Source organism: Rattus rattus, chromosome 9 (assembly GCF_011064425.1).
Source record: "Rattus rattus isolate New Zealand chromosome 9, Rrattus_CSIRO_v1, whole genome shotgun sequence".
NCBI lineage: Eukaryota > Metazoa > Chordata > Mammalia > Rodentia > Muridae > Rattus > Rattus rattus.
Window position 1 is genome coordinate 34,613,856 of NC_046162.1, and position 23,423 is coordinate 34,637,278.

General features: G+C 42.6%; 1 protein-coding gene across 8 annotated transcripts in view; it reads left to right on the plus strand.

The window, feature by feature from the left end:
• Positions 1–23,423, plus strand: part of Cdkl3 (cyclin dependent kinase like 3) — an 83,901-nt gene that overhangs the window by 19,829 nt on the left and 40,649 nt on the right. For 4 of the 8 annotated variants that reach the window (XR_004389026.1, XM_032912175.1, XM_032912178.1 and 1 more), the window contains exons 7-12: positions 2,734–2,822; positions 3,634–3,793; positions 3,884–4,212; positions 6,158–6,251; positions 8,271–8,433; positions 9,684–9,781. Coding sequence is in view for 7 of the 8 variants with exons in the window: in XM_032912175.1 (XP_032768066.1) it covers positions 2,734–2,822; positions 3,634–3,793; positions 3,884–4,212; positions 6,158–6,251; positions 8,271–8,433; positions 9,684–9,781 (933 nt within the window). In the remaining variant the exon portion in view is untranslated. Of the gene's footprint in view, positions 1–2,733; positions 2,823–3,633; positions 3,794–3,883; positions 4,213–6,157; positions 6,252–8,270; positions 8,434–9,683; positions 9,782–9,950; positions 9,986–12,086; positions 12,161–14,455; positions 15,033–23,423 lie in introns of those variants that run through there. The other 4 variants (XM_032912179.1, XM_032912176.1, XM_032912180.1 and 1 more) reach the window with 4 other exon arrangements.

Here is a 23,423-nt window from a genome sequence, read left to right on the forward strand (position 1 = left end):
AAGAGGGCATCAGATCTCATTACAGATGACTGTGAGCCACCATATGGTTGCTGGGATTTGAACTCAGGACCTTTTGAAGAGCAGTCAGTGCTCTTAACTGCTGAGCCATCTCTCCAGCAGTTAGAGATAACATCTCTCCATGTTAAGTGATGTTAACATGTTACAAATTATTAAAAATTAATAGAAATTAAGATTTAAGATACTGAGGGATAAACTGGGAACACTTAAAAGACTTTCCGTGTTTCCCACCACTTTTGGCATCTGGTCTACCAGGCTATGGGGCATCTGGTTTACCAGGCTATGGTTAATCTTTGCCTGGATCTTCCTAACTTTCTACAGAGGCATCTGTTGGCAGCTGTTTGAATGTACCAAAATTCACCTTAAGTTGGAAAAATAAAAACACCTAGTGAGGTGTATGTGTGTATGTTTGTGTGTGTGTGTATGTGTTGGTTTGTGTGTTATGTAAGTATAGTACTTGATAGTATGAATGTATGTGCACATAGATATATCTTGCATGCATGTGTTTCTATAAGCCAGAAGTTGATGTCAGGTGTCTTTACTTGAATCTCTTGTTGTTTAGTCAGAATCTCTTTCCAGGGTATAGCTCCATGATATAGTGCATAGTGAGCTGGGTTCAGTCCCCACATGGGAAGGGAGATAGAGGGAACAGAGAAGGAGGGGGGACAAGAGAGGAAGATCTCCCTTTCAGTGAACCTTAATCTCCTAGCCAGTGAACTTTATCCACCTGTCTCCTCACTGGTGATAGGTTACAGATATATGGGACCATGGCATCTGAGCTCAGGTCTTCAAGCTCACATGGCCAACAGAGCCATCTCCCTAGCCTTTACATCATACTTTACATTTTACATTGTGTAGGTAGTGCATGAACACAGCACAAAATTCAAATAATGCAAGGTGGGTTTATTGTGAATAGTAAATCTTATTTTATTCCTCTAATCAGCGGTTTTCTACCTCAGGAAGAGTGAAGAGACTTATTTCTAGATGAGACTTGTATGACTGTAGTAAAGTCCTTGTTTCTAATATACAGCTCTTTTTTGGTTTTTTATATTTAGAGTTATGTGTATAGCTGTTTTGCCTGCATGTGTGTCCATGCAGCATGTGTGTGCCTAGTGACCACAGGTGCCAAAGGAGGATGGTGGGCCTCGAGGTTCCTGACAGTATCCATCTGCCTCTGCCTTCAGGATGCTGGGAATAAAGATGGCACTGTCAGCATCTTGCTTGGCTCTTAATCACTAAGCTGTCTCTCCAGCCCTAACGAACACTTCTAAAGAGAAACACCATCTCTGAAATGTCAGAACAATTACAATGAAGCATCTATACCGTAGGTACTGGGGGACATGGAAAGCTGAACTCCGTCCCCCAGAACCTAAGTAAATAGCTGGGGCAGTGGTGTTGAGGAGGTGGGGAGAGGAGGACCCTGGCCTCCTGTCTGGCTGAGTTGCTGAGCTGCTTGTCCAGTGTAAAGTAATCTCAAAACCTTAAGGTGGAGAGTTATGGAGAAAGTATTCTGACATCAACTTCTGCTCTCCACACGTGTATGCTCAGCTGCACCGTGAGCTCAGACTCACATCACACAAACACACACACTGTTTCACTTTATGAATTTCTATTGTGGTAACAAAACCAAACACATAAAACCATGGCATGCAGTCTTCCCGTCTTACTGCTTGTAAGGACAGCCCTCCTAACCCTGCGAGCACTGCTGTGCAGCAGAGCAACAGAATTGTTAGTTTATACTGTGCATTGGAAGACAGCAGAAGCATCTCTTTATATTTTCTTTCTGGTCCTTCTGTATACATTTTTAGGCAAGAGCCAGCAAGATGGGTCGGCAGGTCTAGCATCTTGTTGCAAACCTGGCAGCCTCTATCTCCTCCCAAGAACCCACAAAAAGGTGGGAAGAGCCGACTCCACCATGTTGTCTTCTAAATTCTTCCTCACCAATGATAAATAACTAAACATTTGAAAGATGTCAGTCAGATGATTTAACATCTCTGGGGCTTGGTCTCCTTGAGTGTACACCGGGTAACCATGCCTGTGACGTGAGCTGTAAAGAAGTGCGGGGGAAAGGCCTTCTCTCAGGAAGCGTGCACTTTACCAAGCAGACACCTTTTATTCAGATCCTGTCTTCATTGTTCTAAAGAATGGGTTCTCTGTGATGACCGTCTAAGTGTTCAGTTACAGATGGATCATTATCTGCAGCTTCCTGTTCACAACCTGTCCCATGAGTTGGCTTTGGTTTTTGGTTGTTTTCTCAGCTAAAACCATTCCCAGGGCAAAGAAACAGAGAAGAGCTGTCCATTGATTTTATTCTATTTTATGTGTATTGATGTTTTGACTGCCTGTATGTGTGAGCACCATGTATGTTTAGTGTCTGCAGAGACCAGAAAGGGGATTTTTTTTTATGGAAGACTTGAATTCAGTCCCTAGATTCTACAAGGTGACAAGAGAGAACCCATAACAGAGCTGTTTTCTGGCCTCCCTGTGTGACCATGGGATGCATACCCTGACATTCACACAAAATAGTAACTTTTAAAAGCTGCAAGAGTAAAATTCTTAGGTAACTAAATGGTCAGAATTTACTGTTAGAAATCTGCCTGTTTACAGACTCTGTTAGCTCTGGGTAATAACTTTGTCATGTGTCAAATGTTAAAGACTTGATTTTAGGGGCAGAGCCCCAAACCTCATCCTTTATTGGGCTCTCTTCTTTTTTAGGCTTGTTTACAAATCGATCCTGCTGAGAGGATATCATCCACCGATCTTTTGCATCACGATTACTTTACTAGAGATGGATTTATTGAGAAGTAAGCATTCATGGTCTTCCTAGTGTTTTATATCAGGGGACTTACTAGAAGGGTAGCCACTACATAGAACAATGTTACAAAGCAGAATCATTGAATTTAACAGAAACCTAATGGAGTAACTGCATCAGGGACTGACCAGGCACATGGTAGGCGGCTGGCTGTTGTCAGTCACCGGGCCACAGGGCTGTAAGCAGTGTACTGAGACCCCGTGCTGCAGTCTCACCTCAAACCAGACACCACGTTTAATTCAAGAGCTTTTTAGGGGGTTGTTTCATTTACTTTTAAAGGATTTATTTTTATTTATGTACATGTGCACATGTATATGGATGTCTGTGTAAATTAGAAGAATAATAGATCTCCTGGAGGTGGAATTATAGGCAGTTGTGAGCCACCTACCATGAGCTCTGTGACTCAAACTCTGTGTAAGTCCGAAGAGACAAAGAGCTTCTGTCAAAATTCAAAGTGACATTTCATTAGATTCACATGTCTAAGGGAATCTAATGTAAGTCTGTTTTGTAAGTTTTATGTGATAGATTTTCCTAGCAAAATGTCTGAAAGATCTGCTGCCAGCACACAGTTATTGTAAGGTAAATATTTACCCCATCTTGGCCAGGTGATAAATGAAGCAGGAGGATTTTATGCTTGATACCAACTTGGGCTACACAGGTATATCCTGTCACAAACAAACAAAAGTAGCGCCATCTCTTGGTGACAGTTACAATTATATAGCACTTTTAATACTTGATTGAGTAGTTCTATTAAGATAAACCATATTAAAAAGATGATCGGTTAATATTGCTTGATTCATCAGATTTATACCAGAGCTGAGAGCTAAGTTATTACAGGAAGCAAAGGTTAATTCATTTATAAAGCCAAAAGAGAACTTTAAGGAAAATGAACCTGTGAGAGATGAGAAAAAAACAGTTTTTACCAACCCTCTGCTCTATGGAAACCCAACACTTTATGGAAAGGTGAGCGTCTTCTTGCTTTTGTTCAGCCTGTGTAGTTGCACATGCTTAGAGCTCTAATGACACAGATTCTCTACATCTCACCTCTTCCAGGAAGTGGACAGAGACAAAAGGGCCAAGGAGCTCAAAGTCAGAGTCATTAAGGCCAAAGGGGGGAAAGGAGACGTCCCAGACCTGAAGAAGACAGAGAGTGAAGGTGAACACCGCCAGCAGGGCACAGCTGAGGACACACACCCCACCTCACTGGACAGGAAGCCTTCTGTCTCGGAACTAACAAACCCTGTCCATCCCAGTGCGAATTCTGACACTGTCAAAGAAGACCCACACTCTGGGGGCTGTATGATAATGCCACCTATCAACCTGACAAGCAGTAATTTGTTGGCCGCAAATCCCAGTTCAAACCTCTCCCACCCCAATTCACGGTGAGCTAGAGTGAGAGGAGGCTTGATTAAGTAAGGCGTCCTCCTGTGCGGCGCATTGCAGACACGTGTACGATGTCAGTGTGGACCGGACCTGAAAAGGATCTTCTCAAGTTGCAGTCAAGTAGTAACAGGGCATTCCCTGAGGAGTTCTTGGGAATGTTATGTGAGAAGTGTTTTTCTTAGCTGTATAGGTATTAAACTTTTTTTTTTTTTGAGACAAATTGCCACAGAGCCCAGACTATCCTGGAACTTGCTTTGTAACCGGAGCTGGCCTCCTACCCATGGTCTGCCAGCCTCCGCCTCTTCGGAGATGGGGTTACAGATGTATGCCGACATGACCAACTTAGATGTTGGCTTACTGATATCTTTGGGATAGCTTTAAAAATACTTATCTTATGTCTATATGTGTCCCTAAGTATTCATATGAGCACCACTGCATTCATTCAGTGTTTGTGGAGGCCACAGGGCATCAGATCTCCTGGAGCTGGACTTACAGGTAATTGTGAGCACCCAATGTGGATGCTGGGAACTGAACCCAGGTCTGTGCTGGACAGTCCGCAATGGTTGAGCCTGGAATATCTTTTTTAAAAGAAAAATATCTTCTACTTGAAGAGAAAAGGATGATTTCACTTTAGTTTTGGCATTCATGTATTAGTCCACTTAGTATTGCTATGCCAAAATAACCGATACTCTGCTGACATCAGATACTTAATAGAGTGCTGTTTGGCTGGCTGATGGTTAGAGCGGCTGGAACATCCAGCAGCTTGATGCCACTGCTCTGGCACGGGCTCCTTGGCTGTGTCACATCATAGCAAAGAAGAAGGCAAGAAACTGCCCACGTGTAGAAATAACGTGTGCCAATACAGAAGAAAGATTTCAGGGGAGGTGCCAGGGTCCTTTATAAAGACCCTCTTTTGTGGAGCGTCCCTCAAGTGCAAGAGTGCCTCCTAAGGAAAAACTCATCAGTCCATCTTGAGATCTAGTCACCTCCCTTTTGAGAGTTCTCACCACTTACATACAGGCTCCACCCCTTTGAACACAGCACACTGGGAACAAAATCCCAGTATGCAGACCATTGGAGGACAAACTATATCTAACCATAGCACCCAGCTGCAAAGTAAGCTTTATTTCTGCCTCACAGCAGATTCTCTCCATGGAGAATGAATGGTCCAAACTAAGTCCTTCGTAGCAAATAGCCTTTCAGCAGTAAGTATGTTGGTAGGAAAGCTGTCGGGCCAGTTTTAGGTGTCTGGCCTGTGCTGCAGGTTGAGAGACTGATAGACTACTTGAGCTGGGGACTGGTGATGGACAGTGAAGACATGAGGTCTGTTTGCAAACCTGGAAGGTACACCAGCTCAACCAGAGTCCGGCAGACTCATTTAGGCTCCGGCTTATGAGGATGAGCCGTCTGCCTGGATAAGCCCGTGCACTTGTCTGTGTAAATCCTAAGGTACATCGGACCGTAGGTTGTAGTAACCTATGTTCACAAGGTGATGCCTGAATTGCACTGCCAGTAAACCATGGTTGTAGGCCAGTCTCAGACAAGTCCAAAAGTTCAGAACTCTAGAGGTTAAATTATCCAAGTTTAGAACAGAAACGAAGGAACAAATGGGCCTGGAGTCATTTCCTGACATGTTTCACCTGTGGTTAGCTGTGCAGTGGTTGTCCTGTCCTAGAGTTCTTGGAACTTGAGACTCAGAAGTTGCCTTTTGACACTCCATGTTTTAGCAGTACCATGGTATAAATCCTTTCCTTTCGCATAAGCCAGGGTCTGGTTATGTTGCTTAGGCTGTCCTTAAATTAAAAATCCTCAGTCAGCCACTCTAGTGCCGATGTTATTGATGTTTATAGCCTGGCCCACCATTTGTAACGTATTGTTCTTAACACTGACAGAAGGACAATTCTGGGAGGTTCTAATAACTTCTCATTTATTTTTAATCAATAGGTTAACTGAAAGAACAAAAAAGAGACGCACCTCTTCACAAACTATTGGACAAACTTTGTCTAATAGCAGACAAGAGGACACAGGTCCCACACAAGTAAGGCAAGATGCTAGTCATTAAAATATGAACTTTTGGGTTGGGGAAACGTCTCAGTAAAGTGCTAGGTGAGCAAGTGTGAGGATCAGAGTTTGGGTCCACAGCACCATGTATAAAACTGGGCACAGTAGTCCATACCCACCATCCTCGCACTGGGGAGTCAGAGCAGAGGACCCGTAGGCTCTGCTGGCGTATGGTCCAGGCAAATCAGTGAGCTCCTAGTAGAAGGAGAAACCTTGTTCAAAAATAGACATCAGTGTAACCTCTGGCTTCCATAAGCATGTGCATGTGTCACCCTCACATGCATATCCAGATAGGAGAACATGAACACACAAACATGGAATGAATAAGTTAATAAAATATGGCCTCTTTAAACATTATCTACCTATTTTTTCTCCTAAGTTCTCACATTAAAAACATTCCTCCCAGGCCTGGAGAGATGGCTCAGCAGAGCACGGGCTGTGCTTCCAGAGGACCTGAGTTCAATTCCCACATGGCAGCTCGCTCCTGTCTGTAACTCTAGTTCCAGAGGATCTGACACCCTCACACAGATATACATGCAGGCACAACACCAATGTACATAAAGTACATTAAAAAAAAAACATTCCTGCCCTCCTATCCTTCTTCCCTTCTTCCCTTTCTTTCTTTCCTGTGTGGGACAAGTCCAAGGTTTTGCAGGCATTAAATGAGCGCCTACTGAGAATCCCTTCACCAGCCCTTCTTTTCTTCCTGAAAATAGACCATGTTTTCCCCTGTGGTTCCAGCTTTTGGGTTGTCTCTTTATCTTTTTTTTTTCTCTTTTAGATTTATTTAATTTTATATGTGATTACCTACTGGTGTTCATGGAGACCAGAAGAGGGCATTGGTTCCCCTTGAACTAGAGTTGTGCATGGCTGTGAGCCACCGTGTCGGTGCTGAGACTTGAACCCTGGTCCTTTGCAAGAGCAATAACTGCTCTAACCACTGAGCTGTATCTATATCACCTTATTCTTTTTTTTTTTTTTTTTTTTTCTTTTTTTTGGGGCTGGGGACCGAACCCAGGGCCTTGCGCTTCCTAGGCAAGCGCCCTACCACTGGGCTAAATCCCCAACCCCTACCTTATTCTTTATCTTAAATTATTTACTAACGCATGACTTCCACCTTTACAAATCAAAAGGCTTGTGCTTTTCTCTTTCAAAAATATCTTTCTGGATTAAAAACACTTGCCAAATAGATGTAGTTGCCTTGCTCTAGAAATGCTAGCCATTCTTTCTCTTTTTTGCTCATCATTTCTTTACATAACACAATCAGTTTCTAACATTCAAGGCACAGCATTATTTATTATAACATAAATTGAAACATCCAGGCAGTGGCGCACACCTTTGATCCCAACATGCAGGAGGCAGAAGCAGGAAGACCTCTGTTAGTTTGAGGTCAGCCTGGTCTACAGAAGTGAATTCCAGGAACAGTCAGGGATGTTACATAGAGAAACCCTGTCTTTAACAACAATCACAAAGTCAAGGTTGTGGTTCTTTAAATCAAGAGCAGTAAACGGACTGAAAACCTCACCTGGAGAACCTCCCTGGGAGACTCGCTGCTTCTGTGTTTAGTGTTGCTCTCGTCTGTTGGTTTGTGTGTTGTTTTGCTTTTGTTTTCTTAGGGTCTCACTATGTATCCTAGGCTGGCCTTGAACTTGAAATCCTTCTGCCTGACTCCCAAGTGCTGGGACTGCAGGCAAGTCCACCATACCTCATTCTGTTCTGCTTTTTTTTTGGGGGGGGTAACCAAAATTTTTTATATGAAGAAATGGTACAAATTAAAGAACTTAAGCAGATGTTTTGGTGCGACTTATAGAAAAGATGAAGGCCGCCTGACATGCATGCCTTGCCTCAGTGACCAGTAAAGTCTGTTCTGCTTCTTGACTATTAAAATAATCTCTGGAACTGTTTTCCATCACCCAGATAGCCAGCATTTGTAGGCTTAAGACTCTACAGCTGGTCACCCACAGTTCTTCACATTAACTGGTACTTGTTTGTCTAGGTCCAAACAGAGAAAGGTGCATTTAATGAGCGAACAGGTCAGAATGACCAAATAGCAAGTGGAAACAAAAGAAAACTGAATTTTTCCAAATGCGACAGGAAAGAATTCCATTTCCCTGAGCTGCCGTTCACAATACAGGCGAAGGAGATGAAGGGGATGGAAGGTAAGTGGATGGCCCACCGAGGGGCGGGGCTGCCTATAAGAACTCTTATCTGGGGTCTTTGTAGAAGGAACCAGTTGCTTTGAAAAAGTAAGCTAAGTAGAGGGCCAGACTTCTGTTCTGGTTTGTTTTGTTTTGTTTTGTTCTATTCTATTCTATTCTGTTAGGGTCTATGTGTTTCTGGCTGTACTGGAACTCACTCTATAGACCAGACTGGCCTGAACCCATAGAGATCTGCCTGCCTCTTCCTTCAGAGTGAGTGCTGGGACTAAAGGTCTACTGTGCTCAGCAAGGGTGAGACTTAATAAAGATCATTTTTAAAGAAAGGTAAAGACAACCCCAAAGGGTAAATGTTCTGTTAGCTTAATGCTGAGATGTTGGGATAGAATTTCAGGAAGACGAACTTAGTTTCACAGAAGGTGAGGTAAAGCACCTTCCCTGTTCAGTTGCCCATGTTCTACATGTTCTAGACATGCTGGGATTTTGGTAGATTTCTTTCTGAATGTAGAATTTGTCATAAATTTAAGCTTTATCTTAAGGGCTGGTGAGATAGCTCAGCAGGTAAAGGCACTTGATGCTAAGCCTTTCTTCCTTTCTCTCTTTCTTTCTTTCTTTCTTTCTTTCTTTCTTTCTTTCTTTCTTTCTTTTTATTTATATGAGTACACTGTCACTGTCATCAGACACACCAGAAGAGGGCATCAGATCCCATTACAAATGGTTATGAGCCACCATGTGGTTGCTGGGACTTGAACTCAGGACCTCTGGAAGAGCAGTCAATGCTCTTAACCACTGAGCCCTCTCTCCAGCCCGATGTTAAGCTTTAGTGACCTGAGTTTGATCATGAGATTTACACCATAGAAGGAAAGGACTGGCCCCACCCTTAAACAAATGAATAATAAATATATTCAGATAAAATTAAGCAGATATTTATTTTAAAATAAAATTTATTGTTGTGAGCAAAAGTTTTTCCTTTCCTTAGAAAACAGACACCTAATCGAAACGTGATATAATAGCAAGGTATAAAATATAGAATGTACAATTTGAGGGTCCCCTGATGAAAACAGAGACATGCTCTTGTGAGATCACAAAATAAAATACCATATCTTACAACTCAGTTACTCAGTTCCTTTGAGACTTGAGTTCTAAAGTGGGCTTAGTGACTGCTGGGATATACCTACCTGAAGCCCTTGAGAGGAAATTATAATTTCAAGGAAGGGCCAACAAATTATGTTGTTTTTTTTTTTCTCCAAAAGTTAAACAGATAAAAGTGCTGAAGAGAGAATCAAAGAAAACAGATTCACCTAAAATACCAACTTTACTTAGTATGGACTCAAATCAAGAAAAACAAGAGGTAAACACTTAATATTCTTTATAGAATGTCGTTTTGTCTTTACTGAGTGTTTAAATTTAGTTACTATTGGAAAGTTTATAAAAATTAAAACTTATAATCTTTAAACTTTAGAAACAGGTCTGTTTTTAATCTGACTTTATTTATATGTATTTTTGGCTTTTTGATACAGGGTCTCACTGTGTAGCTCTGGCTGTTCTGGAATTCACAGAGGTCTTTCTCCCTCTGCCTCCCCAATGATGGGATTAAAGGCGTGTAACACCATACCCAGTTATTTATGTTCTTACAGCCAACTACTGAAAGCTTCTAAGTGTTAGTTTCTGTAGTAGTAAACAGCCGCCCTCTGTTGACTTTTCAATGATTAGAACACACAGCATCCAGGACAGAGCAGCTGTGGTGTGTCACCATCCAGTGTGGTTCAGGTGATCCATGCCATGGGATGAGTGTGGCTGACTGCCCTGTGTAGTACCACTGTGTTTGCCTTTGGCTTTTCCCTTCTGTGTTCTTCCAGTTTACTGTCTGCCACTGTTCCCTAGCTGTTGTCCTGTCTCCAACCCCACCCACCATAGTAATTCTTAGATTTTACTCAGAAATCTTGCTGTCATCAACATCCATTTGAACGACTTCTCTGAAGGGAAGGAGAGTAAACCAACAGTGAGTCTCAGCATGCAGGTGGCCTTGGATTTCCTAGTGAGGTCATCGTGTGCATAATTTATCAATTTTATTATTCCCATTCATGATAGTTATTCCTGCTTTATTAAAGAAAATTGAGTAAATTAAAATTATGGGAAGGTTGTGTAGCTCAGTTGGCAGTGTGCTGACCCTGCACACACAAGGCTGTAGCCCCAGTAAATCAGGTGTACAGATCTCTAATCGCAGCACTTGGGAAGTAGAGGCAGAAGGATCAGAAGTTAAAGGTCATCTTCAGTGACTTTGAGGCCATCCTGGGCCATAAGACTTTGTCTCAGAGAAAACACACACTCACACACTCACACTCACACTCACACTCACACGCACACGCACACACACACACACACACACATACATACATGCATATGTGTGTATGTATAGATTTTCCTGAAATCCTATAAGGCGTCTCCATTTTGATGTTTAGAGCAATAGCCTTGTTTTGACAGTCCCAGGACTACTTGTGTATGTCACAATCTACTTTGCAGAACCAAAGCTGTTATTGAACAGAAAAGCCATTAAGGAACATTATAAGTTCCTTTAGTTTATTATAAGTCACAAGATTCTTTAAGCTTGTGCACTTAAGGGATGTACTCATGTCCGGGAAATCTACGTAGTACACCATTTGCAAATGTGTTGGCTCATTGGGTGAGTTAGGGATCTTGGATCTGCAGAGAGTTGTGATGTGCCACTGTTCATGCTGCTATTCTGTGAAAGGCCCAGGAGCCCAGACCACATATGTACACGGGATAAATGAATCAAAACAGTTCTCTCAGATGTTTACATGGTGTGGAATTTCTGAAAAGGTGTGGAATTTATTATTTCTTAAAAAGAGTAATAGAAACCAATTGTAGTTATTGGAAGCAACCAGGAGCTGTCAGTGTTGCCCAGAACTTATCTGTACTCCATTCAGAAGCTCTAGTGCATAGCTGAGACTGACAGCACTAATCTGAACACATCTTGGTGAGTTAACACCAAAATTAAGAAAATTCCTGAGCTGGTGAGATGATTCAGTACGTAAAGATGCTGTCAGGTTGGAAGACCCGAGGTCTAGTTCTAGAATGACAGAGCAGAAAGAACGAACCAGGCCTCACAAGCTGGCCCTGACCTTATCACAAACATCATTCACACACAAAATAGATCTATGTAAAAATGTCCTTAGTCATGTATGCTTTCACATGCCTTTAATACCAACACTTGAGGGGCAGAACAGGTGAGTCACTGTGAGTTCAAGAACAGTCTGTTCTACATAGTGAATTCCAGGCCAGCCAGAGCTTCATAGTGAGACCCTATCTCAAAATCTGATCTTCTAAATTTTCAGTCTGTAGTTTATTTTTAGTTTGAGAGAGTATAACATACTTTTCAAAACATGAGGAGGAGCTAGGAGTGTAGCACCTACTGCTTGCCTGGCATCAGCTTGGTCTCCAGTACACCAAGACAGACAAAACCAGAGGACAGGGAATGACAACTTTCTTGTTCTCCTCTTAGCTTCCATTGCTTGGTTTTTTTATTACTTCATCAGATCCAAGCACTTTCTAGCTGTGTACCCAACTCTTTCAGGGGTCTTTGTTAGCAATACATTGACATATGAAGGTACATACTGAAGGGGCTCTTTGATCAGACAGAACCGTGCATGACTGTGAATGAGCAGCTTGGTCAAGAAAGGCAAGAGCCCACAGGGAGGGGAGGCCAAGGGTAAGTAGCTCTGTCTAATGAGGAGTCCTTTGTCACCAGTCTCCCAGTGCCCTTATGAGCAATCTCTGCAGTAAAATACAGGTATTTTATCTTAGCCTGGTTTCCTTAGCCAGTGACTCACCACTTCCTGTTTGTTTTTAGAACACAAGAAACGCACCAGCCTAAAGAGAGAGGAACCTGCTCAGTGTAGACTAGAAAGTGTGGCAGATGAAAATTCAGGGGATCCTAGAATCGTGTGTGGTTAAAGCAACCCTTTGTTTTTGTCAGTGTTAAATGCACAGAAATGCTGACCAGCATCAAAGCCTGAATAGCTGGGTGTGGTCTCCTATTTTTGCTTTTAAATTTCTAACAATGTTCTTGTTTTCTTAATTTGAACGTTAAATTCACAAATGCCTGTTAATAGAAATACGTTTCATATCAAATCATGTAACTTTGTTTAATCATCCAGCATGTTGATTAGTCTTCACTCCTGGGTTTGATTTAGAGCTTTATAATTATAAAAGGGAAAGTTACTTAATATGTAACAGAGAGTCCCAGTGTAAATATATAATATAGAGAGTACCACTATAAATATATAAAACAGAGCATTCTAATGTAAGTATAAAATATATATATAGTTCCAAGGTGAACATATAATACAGAGAGTTCCAATGTAAGTACATAATACAGAGTCCCAAGGAGAATATGTAATACAGAGGCCCAGTTTGAATATATAACACAGGAAGTTCCAGTGAAAATATGTAATCATCCTAATGTAAATATGTAGCACAGAGGGGTCTGGAGAGATGACTCAGTGGTTAAGAGCACTGACTGCTCTTCCAGAGACCTGAATTCAATTTCCAGCAACCACATGGTGGCTCACAGCCATCTTCAATGGGGTCTGATGCCCTCTTCTAGTGTGTCCAATGGCAGCTACAGTGTACACATATGCATAAAATAAAAAAATAACATAATAATACAGAGATTCCCAGTGTAAATATGTAACACAGAGTGTCCCAGTGTAAATGTGTAACACAGAGTCTTAGTGTAAATATGTAACACAGTGTGCCCCAGTGTAAATATGTAATAGAGTGTCCCAGTGTCAGTATGTAACACAGAATCCCAGTGTAAATATGTAACACAGAGTCCCAGTGTAATATGTAACAGAGTGTCCCAGTGTAAATATATAACACAGAGTCCCTGTGTAAATATGTAACACAGAATGTCCCAGTGTAAATTTGTAACACAGAGTCTTAGTGTAAATATGTAACACAGAGTGTCCCAGTGTAAATATGTAACAGAGAGTCTTAGTTTAAATATATAACACAGAGTGTCCCAGGGTAAATATGTAACACAGAATCCCAGTATAAATATGTAACACAGAGTGTCTCAGTGTAAATATGTAACACAGAGTCCCAGTGTCAATATGTAACACAGAGTGTCCCAGTGTAAATATGTAACACAGAGTCCCAGTGTAAATATGTAATACAGAGTGTCCCAGTGTAAATATGTAACACAGAGTCCCAGTGTAAATATGTAACACAGAATCCCAGTGTAAATATGTAACACAGAGTCCCTGTGTAAATATGTAACACAGAGTGTCCCAGTGTAAATATGTAACACAGAGTGTCCCAGTGTAAATATGTAACACAGAGTACCTGTGTAAATATGTAACACAGAGTGTCCCAGTGTAAATATGTAACACAGAGTGTCCCAGTGTAAATATGTAACACAGAGTACCTGTGTAAATATGTAACACAGAGTGTCCCAGTGTAAATATGTAACACAGAGTGTCCCAGTGTAAATATGTAACACAGAGTCCCAGTGTAAATATGTAACACAGAGTCCCAGTGTCAATGTGTAACACAGAGTGTCCCAGTGTAAATATGTAACAGAGTTCCAGTGTAAATATGTAACAGAGTCCCAGTGTCAATAGGTAACACAGAGTGTCCCAGTGTAAATATGTAACACAGAGTCCCAGTGTCAATGTGTAACACAGAGTGTCCCAGTGTAAATATGTAACACAAAGTCCCAGTGTCAATGTGTAACACAGAGTGTCCCAGTGTAAATATGTAACACAGAGTCCCAATGTCTAGGTGCCCAAGTATTCTGAAAGCAAAGAAGATAAGCATGAGCAGAAGTTGGGTTCCACACCAAACATGCTGGCCAGACATTGGGTCTTGTCTTGTAGTTTGGTTTAAAGGATGGGACTTCGCTTACCATTTAGTAGATCGACTTTAGTGTAACATTAGTACAGTCACGGCTTTGACAGAAGATATTTACATTTCTTATCCCTGGCTTGGTTTTTAATTTTAGGGTGGAGATGGCGATTGTGAGGGGAAGAATTTGAAGAGGAACAGATTTTTTTTTTCCCGATAGTGCTTTGTCTTTTAAGTAATCTTAAAAATACAAGCTTGACAAGTCCTTCCTTTTTATTTGATATACAATAGACTGTAACGTAGGTTGCTGCTAAGATAGCTGTCCATCCCATCTGCATCAGCATCATCTGCTTTTTTGGTTTTGCTAGCAAAATTTTAACCATTTTTCTCTTTCTTCTAAAAACTGTTATTTTGATGCTGTGATTTGAAATTATAAAATCACCTTCTCTACCTGCTTCCTTCCTTGCTACAATTACTGAGTGGGTAGTCACATGATGTGCCCTGCTCACAGCGCTCTTAGCCTGCTGAGAGTCGAACCTCATAAGCCAGGGTCTCCTGGAAAGCACTGGCCTCTTCAAGTGGATGCTCGATGAACCTTCATATCTGTTGTCTTAGCAACCACTCGTTGCTATCACATGATGAAAGACATTCTGTTGTCAGCAGTGAAGCATTTATAGTACTTTCATAATATCAGTGATATGATGACAGTGATATGATGTTCCTAGGTTAAATTCCTTGAGATGAAACAATTGCCTGCATTCTCTGACTCCCCTAGGCTAATCATTCTTTCCATTTAGCCAGAAGAATTTCCTGAAGAAACAATGCACACCTGGAAAAGGTTTTCTTCCTATCCTGGGCTGTTTTCTGTTGCTGAATAATACAGACTGGGTAGTTAGTTAACATAAAAAAAACCCAAAGATTAGGGTTGGGGATTTGGCTCAGTGGTAGAGCACTTGCCTAGCAAGCGCAAGGCCCTGGGTTTGGTCCCCAGCTCTGAAAAAAAAAAAGAAAAGAAAAGAAAAAAAACAAAGATTATTTAGCTCATAGTTCTGGAAGCTAAAAGTCCACTGGTACTGGCCAAAATCTGTTCAGTGTCTGGGAGGGCCTTGCTACAGTTGAGCAAGAGGTGGAGGGCACTCCATGGAGTAGCAGTACATCACGGAGGTGCCATTTCATGACTTCGTCCATTCTGAATTACCTCCTGAAGGCCCCAGCTGCCTAATGTCATTGACATATTAGTTTGATTAAGCTTTTTTTTTTTTTAAGATTTATTTATTTTATATGTTAGTACATTGTTGCTGACTTCAGACATACCAGAAGAGGGCATTGGAGATCCCATTACCAATGGTTGTAATCCACCATGTGGTTGTGGTTGCTGGGAATTGAACTCAGGACCTCTGGAAGAGCAGTCAGTGCCCTTAATTACTGAGCCATTTCTCTAGCCCCAGATTAAGCTTTTTGTAGAGAGAATATCTTGTGTATTGTATGGATGCATCACCTGTCAACTGAAAATCCTATTGCTTATTGCCTAGGCAGGAAGTAGGAGGGAGGTGAGACATCTGGGAGGCAAAAAGAATTCTGGAATAGAGCCAGGTTCAGGGAAGATCTGGCTGGGGAAGATGTGAGGAGACAGAGGCGTGGTGCCTAAGCACAGGTAATCAGCCACATGGTAGAATGTAGATCAGAATAAATGACTTCTGTTGTTATGACTCTAGTCAGAGAAGAGCCTAGTTATATGGCCAAGGTATTTGTAAATGTACTTTGAATCTGAGCCTTATTTCTGGAAGCACAGGGCTGGGAGGTTAGAACCAGGACCGAACTTCTCCAGCTTATAGCACATTAACTTCTTTTTAACCTGGGGATGCTGAGAAATGATTCGGGATGCACATGTGCTAGGCAAGCTCTCTACCACTGAGCTAAGATTTGGGCCTTTTGTTGTTTTGTATTAAGACTCTTATTATATATAGCCTCAGCTGACCTAGTACTCTCTATTTAGTATCCAGGCTAGCCTCAGTCTTGGAGCAATCCTCCTGCCTCAGTCTCCTGAATGCTCAAAGTATAGTTATGCTCCAAACATGAACTTTTGAAGGATATATTTAAACCAAAGCACTACCAAAATTCTAAATTGTTTTTTACTCTGTAAAAATTATAAAATTGTCATACTTGATGTTTTACCAGACTTTTGTCTAGCTTCCTAGTTACTAAATAAACATGAAAAAGAAAACAAAACAAATTTTTGTCCTTTAAGACAGTTTCTCTGGGGGTTGGGGATTTAGCTCAGCGGTAGAGTGCTTGCCTAGCAAGCACAAGGCCCTGGGTTCGGTCCCCAGCTCCAAAAAAAAAAACCAAAAACAAAAAAAAAAACAGTTTCTCTGTATAGTCCTGACTGTCCTGAACTCGCTCTGTAGACCAGGATGGCCTCAGACTCAGAGATCCGCCTGCCTCTGCCTCCTGAGTACTTGGATTAAAGGCATGCGCCACTACACCCAGCAAGAAACCACAATTTATTTAATAATATACTGTGCTGTGTGTTTAACATAGGAAAGTCTTTTTTCATATACTACTTTTATTAATTCCCTGAGAATCTCAGACTGTGTTTTGATCCTATTCACTTCTTACTCATTTCTATAACTCCTCCCAGATTCACCTCACTTTCCTACTGCACAACACAATTTCATGTCATATAATATATTTTTTATTTTTAATAACCTGTCAATTCAATTTGTGCTGCCTATATTCTTCTGGGGATAAGGGCATCCACTGGAGTATTAGCAACCCACAGGGGCCACACCCTTGAAGAAAACTGATTCCTTTTGTCTAGAAGCTTCAGTTGTCCAAAGCTACACAGTTAGGGTTGAGGACTCATGAGTCCTTCACCCTCATGCTAGAGTAACTGCAAGCAGCCACAGCTGCAGTTCTGACTGGTCTAGAAGACACTGTCTCACTCTGGTCCTGCCTGACTTCTGCTGCTCCTTCAGTCCCTCTGCCCCTTCTCCCATGATGTTCTCTGAGCCTCATGGAAGACCGGATGGTACAGACGTCCCATTTGTAGATGAACAAACACTCCCCTGACATTTCTTCTCTGCACTTTGACCAGTTGTGAGTTTCTGGATTAACCACCATTCATGGCATAAAGAAACATCTCTCTAGAGTCCCGAGAGCCACACTAATCTATAGGGATGAAGGAATGACTTCAGAGGACAGGTTGATACTATGTGCACTTAGTAGAAGAATAGGTTTAGCTCTGGGGTGTATGAACTTCAGGTCATGGGTTCTTAGCTAGATTTACAGTACCAGGTATGCCTTTTTCACTCTGCAGACCTTAATTGCAGTCACCTGCAGTTATTTATCCCCACCACAGTCATGCTGCCGATGGCCACACTGCATCTCTTGCCGTGCCAGTCATTATTGTAGTGCACAGGTCCATAGGTTAGCCTGCTGATGACTTTCCCCCCTCAGCAGTCTGCACAGCACCTTCCAGGACTATGCTAGCTAGCCAGCCAGGAAGAAACGTTCTTGGTAAGTACAACTTGATTTCTCCAGGACCTGGGACAAAAGTATGTGGTGACTTTAGGAGTGGGGGCTCACCATTAAGTTCTAGTGTGCAACCAAGAGTACTGCATAGCCTGTGTGGTTTCGGGCGTCTTAGAGAAGTATTGATTCAGAGTCAGGGAAGCAGCATAGTTGGTCCAGTGCTCGCCTAACATGCATGAAACCCTGGGTTCAGTCTCTTGCGTTGCATAAACCAGCCATGTGGCACACATGGGGGCCTATGTTAAAAAAAGCACACCTCTCACCTCAAAAAAGCATATGGGGCCAGAAGATGGCTTAGTGACTAAGAGTTCTTGCTATTCTTGTGAAAGAGCTGAGTTTGGTTCCCAGCAGCTCCACAGGCTCATAACTGCCTGTAGTAACAGTTCCTGGAGATCTGACCTTCTCTTCTGGCCTGTGTCATTCAGTACATAGACATAGGAACACATTACACCAGTGTGTAGGAGCATCCAAAGAAGGAAAGCTGCCCAAATTCAGAACCATGCTGTCTGAAGTGCAAATTAAAGACCCCTACAGGGAAATAGGGCCATGTTACTAAAACAGTCCTCAGAAATGTATAGGGAAATAATCGAGTTATCTTAGGTGAATGAGAAACTGCAGTTCAAGGTGATTATAAATGAGAAAACATTCTTTATATTTTTTAAATAAGGGTTGGAGAGATGGCTCAGTGGTTAAGAGCACTGACTGCTCTTCCAGAAATCCTGAGTTCAATTACCAGCAACCACATGGTGGCTCACAACCATCTGTGATGGGATCTGATGCCCTCTTCTGGTGTATCTGAAGACAGCCACAGGGGACTCATATAAATAAAATAAATATATTTTTTTAATTTTAAATAAAATTAGTTTTTTAAAAAACACTACACATAAAAACACGTATTAATGCTGGGCTGTGGGAGTTCAAGAAAGCAGCCGTTGGTTAATGGAAGGCAAAGCAGAACACAGAAGAAACTACTCTCTATGTTACAATCTCCAACAACTTTCTTTTCCTGCAGAGGCAGGAAAGCTGATAAACTGTGACCATGGAGACGGGTCTACAACAATTCTTTTTTCTGACAAAGTAATCCTGAGGTCAGACAACCTAACCAGCAGTGTGCATCTGTGATGGGTAGCGCCCAGGCGGCACTGATGAGAAAACTAGTTAGCAAGCTCTTCAGGCTGTGCTACAGTCAAGTTTAGCTAGTAGATTAGTTTCTACTTTAGAATTGGTAAGAAAGAGTCGTTATAGCTTACTTTTCATTTCTTCTCTCTGTGTGTTGTTGTTGGCATTGTTTTGTTTTTGAGACTCTCATGTATGTACCTGTAGTTTTGATTTCTTATTTTGGACAACCTGGCAAGCTAACATCATTCATCTTTAAAATGTCTTCAATTACAAAAAGAACAAATGTATTTCTGTATAGCCTAGATGTCCCAAAACTCCACATTCAGGTTTTCAAGTGTCTCACAGGGCCATCGAAACATGTAAGAGGCCTCTCCACCTCAGTGCATGGATGGCGGGGTCTCAGACCATGTCCTCTCTCCTTCAGTCTTCCCACAATCTCAGGTGACAGCAACTCCATTCTAATTGTTGCTCAGGACAAATGAGTTCATTTCTACTCCTCTCTTATCTCCATCCTTTCAGGTCTGTTTAGAAGCAGCTCCAGGGTGTAACCACTTCATTCTCCTTTGTTTGGTATGACACCCCTTGCTCAGGCTTGGTAGAAATCAGCCTTCAGTTTCTTCCCAGTGCACGACCAGATGCTCCTAAAAGCCCTCGCATGTGTTGCTTTGTCAGCACACTTGGGTTAGGTGATCGCCTCCCCACAGTCTGCCCCTCCCCCTTTGCTCTCACTTGCCGCTTTCCTGTCCTTCCACCCTGACCCAGAGGGTCAGTAGTCCAGTGCCCTTGGTCCTCAGTCTTTCTGCTTACAAACCCCACCCCCAGTGCTACACCTGCAGAGTCTCCCCACTGTCCACTCTTCCAGGAAAGCCTGCTGCCCGTCTGTGCTTCGGTATAAGCAGCCCTGCTGCTTCCAACTCCACCCCCACTCCCATATGCTCTACGAGTGAGTTTTGTGCAGCACTCGGCAGTCTGCTGCTCTTTTATGCTGTTTGTCTTGCGTACTGAAATTTACCTTCCTTCCGATGAGCAGGGTCTGCTGCGTTGTTCACTGTTGGACTCCCTGTGCCTAGAGCAGTACTCAGAATACACTCAGGAACAGTCGATTTGTAGTGAGCGAAATGTAAGCACCACATGTGCTAAGTCCTCCAGAGAGCACAAGAAGCCAACGTGTTTGACCTGTTGTTTGACACAGGGTCTCACTGTAGCACAGGTTTGTCCTGAAGTCCTGAGCTTGTGTAACGCTTTTGATTTCCCTTCTTGTGTAGCTTGGACCACAAGCACACGCTACTGAGTCTAGATGCAGTTGGGTAGATTCGTTTCGTTTTCTGCATCCCAGAATATAGATTATATGGGTCCTGTCAGATGGGCTACATATGACTTCCTCACAAAAGTCTCCTCCAGAGGGAGCCCAAGGTCCAGCCCTTTCAGACCTCCTGGTAGGCGGGAGGGCAAGTAGTTGAGTCCCCACCCTTTTGGACTGGACTGGGTTCTGAAGATGGGTACTGAATCCATCAGTGCTTTTTGCTCAAAATTGCCTAAATGAGGATGTAATAAAAAGTCAAGCTTTGGGATTGGTTCCTCAGGGACATGATTCCTAATCTTGGGATGTTTCAAACCAAACCCTAGACCAGCTTTCGTGTGGTCTAGGCAGTGCTGACACTGGCAGCTCCTTGGGGTAATTTCTAATTATTACATTGAAATGCATTGTTATCGTGCTAAAATGCCTGTGACAAACAAGATTTATTATGGGGTCACTTGGCCATCAGTGGCCCTCAGGTTGTTTTTCAGTTTGAAAAGCCATTTCACCTTCACTCTTCTTCAAATCCATCTAGAAAGATCAGAACACTCATTGAAACTGTTAGACCTATATAAGTCTGCAGATCCTTTCATTGAAAAATTGTATTGAGCAAACACTCCTCTTTTAGTAAAAGCCATAGAGTGAAACCATCAGAGTCCAGATGAGCATCAGAGTGACTGTGAAAAGGCAGTACTCAGTGGTCAGCACCTTACCATTGCTTTTTCTCCCCTTAAGATTGATTGATTGATTGATTGATGGAGTTCTACCTGCATGCCAGAAGAGGGCACCAAATCTCAGTATAGATGGTTGTGAGCCACCATGTGGTTGCTGGGAATTGAACTCAGGACCTCTGGAAGAGTAGCCAGTGCTCTAACCACTGAGTCATCTCTATAGCCTCACCTTTACAATCTCTTTAAATTTTAAGTGTATGATTGTTTGGCCTCATGTATGTCTGTGTGCCACATGTTTGCCTGGTGCCCACAAAAGCTACAAGAGGACATCTGATTCCCTAAATCTGGAATTACAGGTGGTAATGAGTCACCATATGGGTGCTGTGAATTGAGCCCAGGTTCTCTGGAAGAGCAGCCAAACTGCTGAGTCATCTCTCAACCCTCTCTACCATTTCTTCTTCTTTTTTTTTTTTTTTTTTTCGGAGCTGGGGACCAGAACCCACTCTTTACCATTTCTTAACTGGGTAACTGCGTGTGTGTGTGTGTGTGTGTGTGTGCGTTGTTATGTTGTCTCAGGTTTTCCAGTTGGAAAATGAGACAATAACTTACATACACAAAGTAAATTAACATTAAATAGTTTTTTCCTGAGAGACATTAAGTTGTTTTAGTGTATATGAGTGTTTTGCCTGCATGTATGTATGTGCACCATGTGCTGGCCTCATGCATAAGCCAGAGAGGGCATCAGATTCCCTGGAACTGGAGTTTCAGACAGTTGTGAGCTGTCAAGTGAATGCTAGAAACAGAGACTGGGTCCTCTGGAAGAACGGCAAGTGCTTATTTTAACCACTGAACTCCCATGTTTTGGCGCTATTGTGAGGGTTCCTGAAACCAGACCTAACAGACACAAGACATAGTAGCTTTGTCCTGATCAAGCAGTTATTTATAGAATTCCTCTCGGGAAGGCAAGCTGTGCTCTTTGTTTGGTTTTGCTCGGTAAGTTGTCAGAGCACATTGTGACATCTTTACTTTGGGAATAAATTCAGCATGGATGTGCCCTCTGCTCTGTGGCATGTTGTCTGAGGAGTTCCATTTGCTTAGACATGAAGCTGGGACAGGCAGTAACAACCCAGTGTCTGCTCTGTGTGCACATGATGTTTCTCTAGAATAAGAGACTCTGTATTCAGAGGGTGTTTGTGTGTTTGCTTCTTATGTAATGTAACCCAGGCTGACATCAGTTTTGTTGTGTAGTCCAGGCTGGCCCCAACTCACAATCCTCCTACCTCACCTTCCCATGTATTTGAGAGCAAAAGTCTGAGCTACCATTCCCAGTGACCACATGGTGGCTCACAACCATCTGTAAATCCAATTTCAGGGGATCCAACACTTTTCTCCTGTCAATTGCCAGCACCAGGTATGCAAGTGGTGCAGGGGTAAAACACCCATATTCATAAATAATACAATAATCCTAAGGATAAGCATGCATGTCTCCTCCTGTCCTTGGAAAGTCCTTCAGTGCGTAGGCACAGTGGGCCCTCTAGTGGCCTCCTCCCACAGGCAACATCAGTGCTGCAGTTGGTGGCCGTCCTGACCACAGGCCATAGGTTTGGTTTTCTTTTTTCCCCCAGATTTACAATGTTTTGGGTCTTCAGAATTTTTGCACATTCATGGAGTTCATTGTTAATTTTCTTGACTCTGCTTGTCTTACAGGGTCTTACAGACCCTGGCTGGCCTGGGTCTCTCTTTATAGACTAAGGTGCTCCAGAACTCAGAATCCACCTGCCTATGCCTGGAGAGTACTGGGACTAAAGGTGTGCGCTGCCACTCTGCCCATGGAGTTCTTAAAGACGTGGCTATGGTGTGTTGGTTGCCACTTATTGTAGGCATCTCCAGGCTTCACAGAGGCTGACACTTATTAAAATGAGAGCTCTTTCTTGAGGAGACTTTCAAATGCAGAATCACTAGGCTACCACTGTTACCCTGGGAGAAGTATGAGCCAGGGATGGTCACACGGTTTCTCAGCAGGTAGCATCTGCTGACAGGATTGCTGCCACTCGAGTCTCTGGCCACCAACTACAAGCATGCTAAGCATTGCAGCTGAATCAATAACTAGGTGCCTGGGTTCTGGAATCTGTGGTGTAACACTCATAGGATGAGGCAGAAGGCCTGGCTACAGTCCTTTGCCCTCAGTTGTCAGGAACAGAAAGGTGGCAACTGGTGGCTCATGAGTTTGACTGTGTGGAACCTACTTCCTTCCAAAAGGAAGCAGAGGATGTAGTGGAGAGGAGCGGGCATGCCCTAAAGCATTGATGCCTTGAAGAGTAAAATGAAATCTGACCCGTTTACCAACTAGGTATGGCTCCCATTTCAGCAGTCATGAAAGCCAGCTTGGCTGGGCTTCCCCTATCTCCCTAATCACTCAGCTCTGTGGCTTTCTTCCAGTCTTTTCCCCTTGACCTTTGTCTCATTTGACATCATGAATCACCATCCCTTTCTGGAACTACTCT